The 14,343-nt window shown below is 37.9% G+C and overlaps 1 protein-coding gene across 1 annotated transcript; it reads right to left on the minus strand.

The window, feature by feature from the left end:
* Positions 1-10,610: 10,610 nt before the first annotated feature.
* Positions 10,611-11,815, minus strand: LOC138177026 (olfactory receptor 5B2-like). The gene has a single exon (XM_069108009.1). It carries the CDS (start codon positions 11,565-11,567, stop codon positions 10,611-10,613), a length of 957 nt encoding a protein of 318 aa, XP_068964110.1. The 5' UTR covers positions 11,568-11,815.
* Between the last annotated feature and the right edge of the window lie 2,528 nt (positions 11,816-14,343).

Below are 14,343 nucleotides of genomic sequence, written 5' to 3' on the forward strand. Positions count from 1 at the left end.
TATGATTTGAGAATATTGCCATTCAACTGCAATAAAAGAGAAATCATCAGAAAGATACACTCCGCATAATGAGTGACTCTAAGACATAAAACATGGTCAGAGCCTTATCTAATGTAAGGGGTAGAAACAAGGGATTGAAGGATCACGAGACTCTAGGGAGTTATCATAGTACTTACTCTACATTCTCAAAATTCATTGATCCAGTGAGAGAGAGAAGGGGGGGGGGAGACCTCATGTATTATTTCTAATATTTTTTTTTTCCATCTACTATAGGCTTAACAATCCCCAAAGTGTCATTTCCAACTTCAGAAAAGGGAATTACACTATTCTTTGACAAAAATTAACATAAGAAGGTAGATTATTTTTGGTTAAGAATGGAGAACTAGACCTTTTTCCTATGAATACGCTTGATTCTATTGAAGAAAAAAAAGAGGAATAAAATAAGAAGAAAGCTAAAAGAGAGAGGGAGGAAAGGATCAAAGAAAGTTGCCTGAGATTTCACTGGGAACTTGCTTCTTTCTGGAATCATTGTAGCTGGAAGTTCTACATGATGGACTGAAGTCACTAGTGCTTGAAGAGGAACTAGCGCCATTGTTTTGGGAATCATCATTCAAACATCATTGGTGTATCATTTAACCATAAATGTATGATTTCTATATTTATGTCCCTCCTACAGCCTTTCCTTTCTTTAATTCTCTACCTACGCCAAGGTGGAAGTAGAAGGTGCCTTTTCATTCAATATCTTGTTTTCTGGGTCCCAGAGAAATCTCCAGTTTTTTGGTTTAGCATCTTTTCAAGTTCCAGTGAAAATTTGACATACAGGAAGATTTTGCTGATCCATCTCAATTCCAAGGCCTTCAGTTTTTCAAAAATATCTCCAATTTAGCATGGATAATTCTTGTTCATATAGTTATTTGCACTTTATCTAGAGATTGTGAGTTCTTTGAGGGTAGGGATTATATTTCACCTTTCTTTGTATTCTCAGTGCTTAGCATGGTGCTGGACACATAGTAGACATTTGATAAATGATTATTGGCTCATTTATTTAAGTGATAACCTTTCTCTTATGACCAACCTAAGGTGGCCTTTGGGCTTCAGGTAAATACATAGTCCCTCCACAGACTCCATCATAAGCCTTTACAACTTGGAAGTACCTGCTGCTGTTATGTTTTTTGAAGGACTTAGTATCATCTTTACCACCATGAGACATTAGAGGAAAGTTTTCATGAAAGTTATAAGTAGGCTGCTATGTGTTATCTATAACAAGGTGTATCTTGAAAAGAAATCATAGCAACCAGAAATAGAGAATCTCAAGTCATTATAGTTCCTCAGAGGTCACCTACCTCAGTTCACAGCTAACCAGGAGTCATTTTTACAAAAGTCTGTCAAAAGACCTGTAAAATTGGAAAAGGAGTAGAGCTGGTTATGTAAAAAGAATGAATGAAGGATAATGAACATAGAGCCCTGGTAACCTTTTGGTGTTCCCCAAGGAATTATGCTTAACAAGCAAGGTGAACTAGAATCTCTAACACAAGAAATCAAATCTAGCTAACAAGGTCACATTTAGACTTAAGAGAAGGTACTCAGAACTGGAATGTAGTTATAGAAAATTTCTCCATTATTTGAATGAAATGGGATAGGTAACAGCAGGCTATTCTATTTTTTAAAAAAAGACTATATACTCATATGAGGAAATCCAGGAGCCAGAGTGGGGAAATGTAGCAGAAAGCATTTATATCAATAACAGCATAACAGTATACTGTTACAAATAATAATTAATTGGAAGAGGAAATAGATCATGAATTTGGTAAATATCACAAACTTCACATGAGGGAATGATGAGGGTGATGAGAGATTTCAATTATCTGGACAAATCTCAGAAACTTTTCTTGAATTCTCTCTCTGTTTTTCTTTCTGTCTCTGTCTTGCTGTCTCTATTTCTCTATGTATATCTGCATCTTTGTCTCTGTCTCATTCTCTCTGTTTTCCCCTTTTTCTACCTGCCTGTTTATCTATGTATGTATGTATCTAATCATCTATTATAATCTACCTATGTATCTGTCTCTCTAAAAGAAGTTATTGGTTTCTTGATGACAATGATAATTTTATCCATCAATAGTGAAGAAACCTATATGAGGAAATGCTAATTTGCATTTTATTCTTATAAAGGATGAGAAATTGTTAGGAAGGATCAAAACATAGGAATGTGACTGGAATAGGAGAAATGTCACTAAATCTTAAAGTTTGAAGAAGATAAAGGAAAACTAGCAATTGTCAGATATGAACATTAGGTTTGGGATGGGTCCATTCCAGGCATTCCAGAGGAAGGGTGAAGTGGCAACCTACCTACTGAGTGATCAAACCTGAAGGAATAGAAAGATCTCAAGAACAAAATTTTGAAGATACAAGAAGAAAAATTGTCAAGAAAGTAGATAGATATGAAAAAAAATCTGAGTAAGAAAAAAAGGAGAGGTAACTAAGGATGAATGGATGAATGCAAAAGCAGAACCTATCTTGTGGTAATAGAATGGCAGGGCTCTAGGTGAGCTGAAGAAGTATAGAAAGCCAAAGACAACAAAAAGGTGTGTTCTTTAAATGGAAAAATTGGCCATTGAGTTAAACAAAAGCTAATTATATAAGGAATTAGACCGATTATACTGATGAGACAAGTACAAGGAATGACAAGATGAGGCAGAACTGCTTTGTGTGTATTTTCCTTTTCTTTTCACTGACAAGGAGAACAAAACAACCAGCTAATGAGCTGATACTAAAGATAATAGGAATTAGCTCTGGTATTAGTGAAGGGAAGGGAAGAAGCATTTAGAAAGCATTTGCTCTGTGTCTGGCACTGTGTATGTGATCTCATTTGATTCTCACAACAGCTTTGAAATGCAGATGCTGTTATTATCCCCATTTTAAAGATGAGGAAACTGAGGCAAACTGGAGTTAAGTGACTTGCCCAGGGTATCACCATGAGACTGTACTTGAATTCAGGATTTCCTGCCTCCAGTTGCAGTACTCTGTCCCCTGTGCCAGAGCTAACTCTTTAAAGTTTGCCAAGCATTTTAAATATATTGAATCATGTGATTGCCATGACTTTGTGACATATACATGACTAACAAGAAAAATCAATCTGACCTTACACTGAATGAAGGGCACATTATCCAAGTGTACAGAGGTGGTGTCTATATTCATATTGGGATTGGGGGAAGGAACTAAGGATGTTAGGTGTAGAGATGATAAAAGTGGGTGTCAGGGCATGGATTGAGATTAAAGTTATCTTTAAGCAGCTGCAGGACTGACATATGTCAGGAGGATTTGACTGGTTTTATTTTTATGAAATGGGAAAAATCAGGAGCAAAGGCAGAAGTTAAGGAGAACCAAATTTAGGTTTAATGTAAGGAAAACATTCCAAAAATAGTGTTGTTCAGATGTGGAAGGGACTGCTTTGACATATACTGGATTTTCCTTCTCTTGAAGTCTTGAGGGAAAAGCCCCCCCCCCCACACACACACTATGTGTGTATACATATATTTATATGTATATATACCACATATATTTGCCTGTAAAATAACTTTTTTTTCTAATTTAGCTAATTTTGGACTTATAGTTAAGGACAAAATGAATAGTTAAAACTACCTCATAAACTATTAGAGGAGCAGAAAAGAAATCTATTTTTTTTTTTTTTTGCCTTTTGGAGGGCAATTGGGGTTAAGTAACTTGCCCAAGGTTACATGGCTAGATTTTTCTGTGGGTGTTGTGTCTAAGGCCAGAACTGAACTCAGGTCCTCCTGACTCTGGGGCCAGGGCTTTACTCACTGTGCCACCTAGCTACCCCAAGAAATCTATTTTTGCAAGCAAAATAACTAAAGATTTTTTTTATCATAACAGGAACTATATTAAATAGAATACAAGCAACCAACTTAAAGTCAAGATTTATGGTAATGTTGGTCTCATAATGTTAGTCTTGAGTCATTTTAATAGTCAGTTCTATTGAATCAAATATATTTAGACATAGTCTATGACAATCCTTCTCATTAATATTCTCAAGATTGGGTTCTCTTCAATTCCCATCTCTAGAGAGAGCCCTTCTTGGTCAACAGGGCAGATAAAGTGATTTGTTTTCAACTCAGAAATCCTCAGGTGTTGGTGGATAGTACTATTTGGGAAGAGCACTTGATTGGGAATCTGAAGATCCAGATTCTAATGTTACTTGTAAATGCACTAATTTCATCTGTGATTTCACAAAAATTAATCAATCCTTCTGGGTCTCTGCATCCTCATTTAGAAAATGGGAATAATATTTCTTTTCATACAAAGGTCACATAGTGGTTGTGAGGATAGTGTTTGCCAAGAATCAAGTGCTGTAGACATGAGTTACCATGATCACCTTAGTTTATTGGGCTTATACATAAAAATGGATGAGTGGGTGCTATGAAAAACACAAAGACATAGAAAAAACATCGAGGAACTACTCCACTCCAAGGCACTTTTGTAAAACAAAGCACTTTGTTTTACAAAGTAAACAATGTGGTGTAGTGCAGAGGACTTTGATCTTTAATTCAAGAAGATGTGGATTTAAATCCCACCTCAGACCCTTATTAAATGTATATCTTTGGATACATCACTTATGCCAGTCAGGTTACTTTTTATAGGTTACTTACTTGTAAAAGGGAAATAAAATAATGATGTTAATCTCACATGTTAATCCATTTAAGTGCTTTTTTTGGTTTAGTGTCTGTGCAGTCCAACACTTAGCTACCCCATTTGTATATAAATATGAGCTATTGTGATTGAGGGCAAGGATGAGATATCACCTGTACTTCGTTATCAATGCCATTTCTCAAGAATTTAATGCCGTGCCTTACACACAGTATCCCCTTTATCCACATTATTTCATTGTGTCCATTAGCACCACAAGGATGCCAGTCCCTCAAGTTGCTCTTCCATTTACTTGAAGGATAATGTCCTTGAAAAGCAGAAAAGTAAAAAACAACTGGTATTTATAGAGCACTTGGATCTCTGAACACAATTGACATGCATTAACTTGTTTGAGCCCTTACACAACCCTATGAGATAAGTACATGGTTAATTATGAAGAGTTGTGGCTGAAAAAGGGGACCAAGTCAAGCAACTTACCCATGGGGAAACAATGAGATAGAGAAGGCTTGTATCTGGTTCATCCTGCCTCCAAGTCCAGCAATGTTTCCACTAAACCACGTTGCTGTCTATATGAACATTATAATCTTAGAATGGACATCCTACAGCCTAGCTGGCTTGATATGGAGAAAGGTGGCCAGGACTCCAGAGAGAAGAGTTAGTCAAGAACTTTAAATTCAAGGTTTGGCTTGAAGTTCAAGACCTAGGAAGTATGTGATCCCATTAGAAAAACCTCTTCATTAGTAACTAGAACAATAGAATTCAAAGGTTCTTAGTGTCAGAGATGGCACTTCTGTCCATTATTGCTTCATGGATGGCAGTAGACTAAATAATGCCAACCCTTACCCTCCATTCAGCTCAGCCCTAGGAAACAGAAAAGGAACTGGATGAATGATTGCATGGCTGAAGGAATTTCACCCACAAGTTGATACCACAAGCTTTGAACCTTATAATGAAATGTTTCCATGTCAGTAGTCAGAGCCAGGAAAGAGGCTGGGACTTTATGCAGAGCTGGGAGCCCTGCAACTCTAGGGAGATGCTCCCTCAGAGACAACTGGAAGCTGTGCTGCTAACTCTTGCCATTAAAGCATGCTCTGGTCATGAGAAAAGAATAGCCTTCTTATGGGCACTTTGTCCATCTTACTTTGTTGTTAGCAAAGTGATAAAGAAAGGGACCTGATCCGAGCAATTGACAATAGCTGGATGCTAGTCCTGCATCTACCACTTCTGAGCTATGTGACACTGGCCAAGTTACTGGATATCTCCAAGTCTCAGTGTATTCATTTTTCAAATGGATGTAATAATGTCAGACTTGAAAACAATCCAAAAGTTTTGGTGAAGATCAAATGTGATACTGAGAATAAAGGTGATGTGGAGTAGTGAACAGATCTCCGTGATGTGCAGTGGTGAAAAGATCACAAGTTGGTGTTAGACGATTGTTATGGAATTTCTGGTCATTGTAAAACTTTAGGCAAATCAGTTATCATGGAGGAATTGGCTGGTGACCCCCAGGTCACCTCAACAGCAGTGATCCAGGTTGAAGACCTGTGGAAAGAAGGTGCTGTACTAGGTTGAATGCATAGTAATTGCTTATTCCTTGGTATGCACAGATCTTCGTCATAAGGTCTCGAAGATCACAGTTGCCTACAGTCAGTCAAGGATGCCTAATGACCTCTTGCTTGTTTGGATGACATGTGTATGTGCTGGGTTGGCCCTCCCTGGAAAGCTGATTGTTTCTTTTGTTTTCCCCTGTTCATGATCAATCGTATATACTCCAAAGCCTGCCCATACACCAAAGGGTTGAGAAGATATATAAACACACTCCTCTCTGAATAAACTTGATCTGTATGATTCCCCCATATGGACTCCTGTCTCCCTTTCATATCTCTCTGAGAATTCATGCATTAAGCTGGTATTAGTGCACCCCAAGGCAGCTGCGGGGATTCTGACACAAGGGGTCCTTACACTTCCCCACGTGGAGGGTCACCTATCCTAATCCCCTACCTGCCACCATTGCCCTGACGATGAAACATGTTGGATTTGCTGAAAAATAATTTTGTATTTTCTGTTTATATATTGTATGTCCACTTACATGTGTATATATAGTTTCACCAAATAAAATTTGATTCCTAAAGACACACTATATTATTTTTTGTCCTACTATACCCAGAACTTGCAATGGGTCTACTGAGTTTGATGTAATATTTCACAAATTCCTGAATTGTGCATATGATCATGTTAGTTTCAAATTGCTGCAGAAACAAGCCTAAAATGCATCAAATGTACATGCTTGTGGTCACTGAAGAAGCTCCAACTCCTTGGATTGTATTTTGAAACCCTGGAGAGCTTGAGACCCACTAGATGGGAAACAGTGCCCTAAATCCTCTTGGTTCTAATCTTTGGAACTCTTCTGATTCCTAGTCCAATCTTTAACAGAATAGGTGCTTCATAGACTCTGACCAAATGTCCCATGTGTGGGTGGTGATGATGTCTACAGAATGTGCATTCCTCAAGACATTTAGATTGTCCCCCATAATAATGACTGTGATCTTCCTGTTGGGTAAAACCTATTGTGTCTCCTGAAGCAAATCATGTGGCCCAGTAAGTATGCTGTACTGGCAACTATAAAATATAGAAATGAGCAGATGAATGAAGAAAAAGCATTTATTCCAAGCGAAGGATGGTGACAAGTGCTGGGAATGCATGTTTAAAGCCAAGCAGCCCCTTCTCTCAAGGTCATACATTCTAAACAGGGATATGAAAGACATAGGTCATTTGAGATATGTGTCATATAAAGGACCAAGCTGTATAGACAATGCATTTGCCCATTGGGAAGACATTTTTTTCCAGAGGGAATTTGAACAGAAATCATAGGAAAAAATGAGAACCATGAAATTAAAAATCCCTAGGAGCTAACATGAAAGAATACTAATGGCATGTGAGGATATAGACAAATGAAGTAAAAACAATTTCCTATGTCCCAATATGGCCCAGGATATCTGGAAATAGTAGTATTATTGATTGACTCCAAAATAATTCAAACACTAAAGGGGGATGATATGGAGTGGGGGAAAGAGTACCAAATATATCCCAAGTTCTTCATGTCCTTCATGTACCACTAAAACTTCTGGGCTCATATGGGCCATGTTTAATCCTCAAAATTGATCTGCACAAAATGATTGCTTTCTCTCTTATTAGCTCATTATTGTCACAATAAAAATTGGCAATAAAGAGAAGATGAGGCACAAAGTTTTGAGCACATGAAATTTATTAGCAAGGCCATCAATTGTACTAATATGAGATCAAAAGGTTCAGGGGGAAATCTTCAGAGGGGTAGAGTGAAGGAATCATAGAATTTTAGAGTCACAGGGTTCCCAGTGGTCATTAAATCTAATCAATGCCTGAAAATGTATGAAATAAGTTATTTACTCCACATGATGACCTATAGTGAAGGATATTTCTTCTGCCTATTTTGAATAGCATCATTTGTTTGAAAAACCTTTCTTTGTATAAAGCCAAAGTTTACCTCTGGAAGTTCCAGTCATCACTCCCTGTTCTGCCTTCTAGCATCAAGAAGAATATGTCTTATTCTTCCACAAGAAACATCTTCAAATACTTCACCCCCTCAACTTAACTTTTCATTCTCCAAAATGAATATATTCAATTCCTTAACTCTTCCTTGTATAGAATAGTTCCCAGTAAACATTTTCTACCCAAAATATTACCCCAAGGACTGAATAAAACACTCAGATATACTCTGAAAAGTATAACAATATCATCCCTACCTCATTTGGAACAAAATATTTATCAATATGGTCATGTAGGGGACTGGTATTTGTGCTTCCAAGTCCTACTATTGACTGGTGTTATATTAGTAGTCCACCAATATCAACTGAACGTTTTTCAGATGAACCATGCTTTCTTAATAGTAACATGGGGCTAGTTGATTAGAGAGTAAAATAATTCAAATTCCAAAGTGCTCTGGCATGGAATTGGGGAAGGAAAACCAAATGCATATCAAAGTTCTTCATGCCCCACTAAGACATCTGGGTTCACGTGTACCAAGTTTAATCCTAAAAATGATCTGCAACAAACAATTTTTTTCTATCTTAGCTCATTACTGTCATAATAAAAATCTGCAGTAAACATAATGAGTAACAAAGTTTTGAGCCTATAAATTTATTATTAAAGCCAGCAATAGTAAATAAAAGGGATGGAAGAACATGCATTAGTCAAGGATTCATCTGACAGAGAAGTTCTTTTATACAGTTGGTTATAGAAGTTACCAGATGCAATCTAGTAATTCAGACTAAACTATTAGTCACTAAACATTAGTCACACAAAGATTAATGATGGGCTTTGCTTGGCTTGACTAAGAGCAGGAAGGTCCATAATCTAAGCAAAAGGTAAAATGCAGCATTGATTAACATACCTTGGAACATCTGGTGGTTGGCAAGCATCCTATTACCAGGTTGACTAATATACCTGCAAGGTCAGTAAAAGATCGCAGATTTGATTCTTTGTGGCTGCACTTTAGGCCACAGAAATGGGGAAATTAAAATCTAACAAATTTTTTACAAATTATGGCTACATGATTAAGTCTACATTTGGTATACATATATTGATTCTAGTGATTAGATACAATTCTCAATTAATAAATTGTAAATAATAAAAAATGAAGAGGGGTAACAATTTTCAACCCCACTTTACCCTCAAAAAGTGTTGTTCCTAGAAAATTTACCTGTTTGCTAATTTATAGCATGTTTCTGTTTCTCCTAGTATGGTCAAGATGGCTCTCCAGCCTGATAATTGAAGTTACCAAATAATAACTAGCCTTTATCTCTTTGCACAGAAAAATCAAAAGATGCTTTAAAAAAATGCCTGTTCAGACACATAAACACATAAAGCACCCAAGAACTTGTTAGGTTATATGCAATTGAGATTGAGATTGACATCAGAATACTACACTGATATTACAGTAAAATGCTTCTCTCCTCCAGGATCAAAGTTCTTTCCATGTCTTAAGGACCACACTGTGGTTTATATTCCTTTCAAAGGCAGCTATACTGCAGGAGTGTGCTGGAGCCAGTTCGAGGTGACTTACTAGGAGATAACTGAATTTTAAGTGGGAATATTTGGCCATATAAATCAGTAAATTCTACAAATCAGATCTTAATTTGCGATTTTGTTGATGATCTAGATGTTAGGAAATGATGGAGAAAATAATGAGGCAGAGTAAATGTTAAAGTATGCCATGGATACAATTTTCCCCCTACAGCTGGTTAAGCATTTGACAGCATTGACTCTCATTTAGGGGATGCAGAATAAGCAATATCATTAACATCAAAGTTACACCTTCCAAGAAACTCAATGGATTTACTCTCCAATTCTCAGCTAATCTTCCTCTTTCTAGATGAATAGCATCTAGAATGACTATCTTGTACTTAGATACGTGTGTATAAATAAATACTTAGCATTTATTCCACATAGCAGTCTTATAAAGTACAGGATGTTATTAAAACACTTTAAGGAGGAGGAAACAGACTTGAGACTTAAAGTGATTTATTTTTTTTTAAAGCAATTGGGGTTAAGTAACTTGCTCAAGGTTACATGGCCAGTTATTTCTGGGTGTGGTGCTAAGTATCTGAGCCTGGATTCATTCCCCAGGTCATCCTGACACTGGGGCCAGTGCTGTTACTCGCTGTGCTACCTGGCCACCCCTTAAAGTGATTTACTAAAGGTTATGCAACATGATAGTATCTGAGCGAGAATTTAATTCTTTAAATTAAATTAATTTGAAATTAATGCTCTTAATTCCAAGTTTATGACACTTTCTTTCAAGTGATGTTGTGTCTTAAAAAGTTTGAAGTACAATTCTCTGTGCATAAGAAAAATATAATGATGTGGGGGCTGGATCTCAGAGTGGGGAAAGTTCAGATTTGTTTTTCTCTCTAAGAAAAAAGATTATTCATTCGAAGTCGTTGTTCCCTCATAGTTTTCCTTAAAGCATTCTTGACATCTTTATTCCTCAGACTATAGACGAGAGGGTTCAACATGGGGATGACCATGGTGTAGAACACTGACACTATTTTGTCTGAGTCCATTGAGTGGCTTGAACTGGGTTGAAGGTACATGAAGACTATTGTTCCATAAAATATGGACACTGCTGTGAGATGGGAAGCACAGGTGGAGAAGGCTTTCTGGCGGCCTTCAGCAGAATGGATCTTTAGGATGGTGATGAAGATTATCAAATAAGAGGTAAAGATGACAAGAAAGGGGAAAAAGACAGAGAATGATGCTATGATAAAGACTACTAACTGAATAAGGTGAATATCAGAGCAAGAGAGGACTAGGAGAGGAAGAATATCACAGAAGAAATGGTGAACCACATTGGATTTGCAGAAGGAGAGGCTAAAAGTGTTTCCTATGACTATGGAGGAAGTTAGGAGCCCACCGATATGAGCACCACCGGCCAGACACGTACATACAGTTGATGTCATGGTAGTGGTGTAATGTAGGGGCTTACAAATAGCTGCATGGCGATCATAGGCCATGGAGGCCAAGAGGAAACTTTCAGCACCAGCAAAGGCTCCAAAGAAGAACAGCTGGGTAGCGCAGCCATTGTAGGAAATAATTTTGTTTCCTGTGAGGAGCCCCGCCATCACCTTGGGCACAATAGCTGAAGAGTAGCCAAAATCCACCAGAGAGAGGTTACTGAGGAAAAAGTACATGGGGGTGTGGAGGTGGGAATCCCAGGAGCTCAGAGCTACTATCCCCAGGTTCCCTACCAGGGTGATGAGGTAGATGAAGGTGAACATGATGAAGAGAGGAACCTGAAGCTCTGGGGCATCTGTTAATCCCATGAGGATGAACCCATTCACTTCAGATCTGTTCTCCATAGATGTCATTTGAGCATATTGTCATTCACCTGCAACAAAAGAGGAACCATCAGAAAAATCCACTCTACATGATGAATGACTCCAAGACATAAAATATGGTCAGAGACACATCTTATGGTGGAGCACAGAAATAAGGAATTAAGAGACCAAAAGCATAAAAGGTGGTAGTCATTACAGTTACTCTAGCTCCCCCAAGCACATTGCTTCAGTTTCTCAGAGTCCCTTGTCTATTAATTCCCCTCTATTTTCTGTCTTTTACAAACATAGCAGTTTTCAAAATTGCATTGTCCACTTCAGGAAAAAAGAAAGACTACCTTTATATATAATTAAAATCAGCATAAGAATGGTTGTTATTGATGCCTACGGTTGGAAAACTAGCTCCTTTCTTACAAATATCCTTCACTGGGATATTGAGAGAAAAGAGGAATAAAGAACAAGAGGGAGGACTAACTTAAAGTCAAATTAAAAAACAGAGAGAAGAGAGGAAAAGGTAGATGCAGATGAAATAAAGAAAGCTGGCTGAGATTTCCTGGGATTTGACTTAGTCTGGGTTTCATTGTTTCTGTAAGGTCTATGCAATGGACTGAAATCACCAGTTCCTGAGGAATAACAGCTACTGAGTGTGAGGGATAATTTGCTGTGAAGTTTCCCCATTCTAAAAAATCAAATCTAGAGTGGCTTCAGCATCCACTAGGCCTAAGTTTAGAGGTCACCTGACCTTGCAGGAATCTGGGACTTAGAGCAATGGAGACCCTTCCCAGGCCACCTCAGCACAAGATATGCCAAATAAGGACAGAAGTGCTTTCTCAAAGTTTTCATACAGTACTTGAAGTAGATTGCCTCATTTACATTGCACACCTAACTTCCAGCCAATGGAAAAAAAAGGGTCAGGAGGTGGGGTGGGGGAGCATTCCGAGTTAGGGCTCTATAACTTCGCCATTTCCTTTTGTAAATTGCTTCTCCTGTCTGACCATTTGTCAGGAGGGTGGCCCTTTCTCAAGATCATAAATAAACCATTCTTTTCTGCTTCCTACCTTGAGAAATCTCTGAGTATTATTTGGGTAAGGATTTCTGTTGCACACAGTTTTGGGGTGCACACATGGGTAACACTGATTGCATAGTTGTGTTGTGCTCAAACCCAAATCACACACCACCTGATTTGGAGCCCACCATTAAGCCCCTTTATATTTGTCTTTGTCTCTATCCTACACCCTTTAATAGCTTGAAACAGCTTAAGGCATAGTCTTGGGTATTGCCCAAGGCGTAGTCCCAGAACCCCCTACTTCCTGAATTAGAATTCTGTATATCATGACTATGTACAAGGATCAGTCCTGGGATTATGGTACAAGTTTATCTTAAGAAGAGACCACCTGTACTCAGAATGTTGACCCTAGCCTGTCCCCATTACCCAATGTCCCTCCACCCTCTACTCAGAACATAACCCTAACCTGTCCCCATTACCCAACGACCCTCTTCCCTGTTCTAGGAGGGATCCCCTTATTCCAGGAAAGTTGTACCCTTCTTCCCTTGCATCATTATCCCTGAGCTGTAGATCTAACCAATGGCAATTCTTGCCTTCTGTACATCCTTGCTTATGCTAGCTCCCTTCCGCAATAATGGTTTTTTGTGGTTTTAGCCTTTATAAGCACCGTATGCACCCAATTTAGGGCTGCCTGATTTGAGTGTATACTCCAGGCAATCGCACACTTAATCAATAAATCCACACCTAAATTTACCTTGAACCCAGGTCTCAGCTTTCTCTTATTCTCTGCACAACAGTTGCTTGAGCAGTTAGTAAAAAAAAAAGTCCATTGGTGGATCAAATAACTATATGTATGATTTCTAAATCTGTCTCCTTCACACAGTCTGTCCTCTTTTCAGTTCTCCACCACTGCCAGGATGGAAGCAAAAGGTGACCACAAACAGGGACCCTACATGGTTTTCTGGGTCCCAGAGAAATCATTGATCTTTGGTTTACACTCTTTCAAGGTTGAGCTAAAATCCTACCTACAGGATTCCTTTCTTTTCCCACTTCAATTCCAGAGCCTTCTCTCTCTTGATTATCTCCAATTTACTCATGGATGTAATTTGTTAATACATAATTATTTGTAAGTGTAGAGATTGTGAGCACCTTGAGGGCAGGGATGCTAATTTTACCTTTCCTTCTATTTTCAGTGCTTATCATGGTGCTGGTCATTTATTAGGCACTTAATAAATGTTTAAAGAATCATTGATTGGCCAATAGTAAGCCTCCCTGTCTAACCTAAGCCAAGGTAGCCTTTGGACCTCAGACAAATACATAGTCCATTCCCAGACTCCACTATAAACCTTTACAGCTTAGAAGGATCTGCCACAGTTATGTTTCATTAAACTAAACTTAGAATACTTATTTTCATCTCTACCAACACGAGACATTAGGAGAATTATTGTAGAAGAATTCATTATTAGAATTATATTAGAAGAATAATTCAGCAATTATAAGTAGGCTGCCATATACTTTCTATAGGAAATTGTATCTTGAAAAAACCAAACCTATAGAAAATAACATCAGAGAATCTTATGTCAAGATGGTTCTTCAGAGGTCACCTACCTCAACTCACATCTGACCCGGAATTACCTCTACAAAAGTCTACCAAAAGGCATGCAAGATTGAAAAAAGGGAAGAACTTTTTAAGGAGGAAGAATGAAATATAAGAGTTATATAACTCTAGTAGCATATTGGGGTCTCCAAGGAATTAAGTCCAACCAGTGAGATGAACTAGAATCTCTATAACAAGAAAACAAA

The sequence above is a fragment of the Petaurus breviceps genome, unplaced genomic scaffold (assembly GCF_028583685.1).
Source record: "Petaurus breviceps papuanus isolate PSGF00001 unplaced genomic scaffold, PetGlider_PUasm1.0 90330, whole genome shotgun sequence".
In the NCBI taxonomy this organism is placed as follows: Eukaryota; Metazoa; Chordata; class Mammalia; order Diprotodontia; family Petauridae; genus Petaurus; species Petaurus breviceps.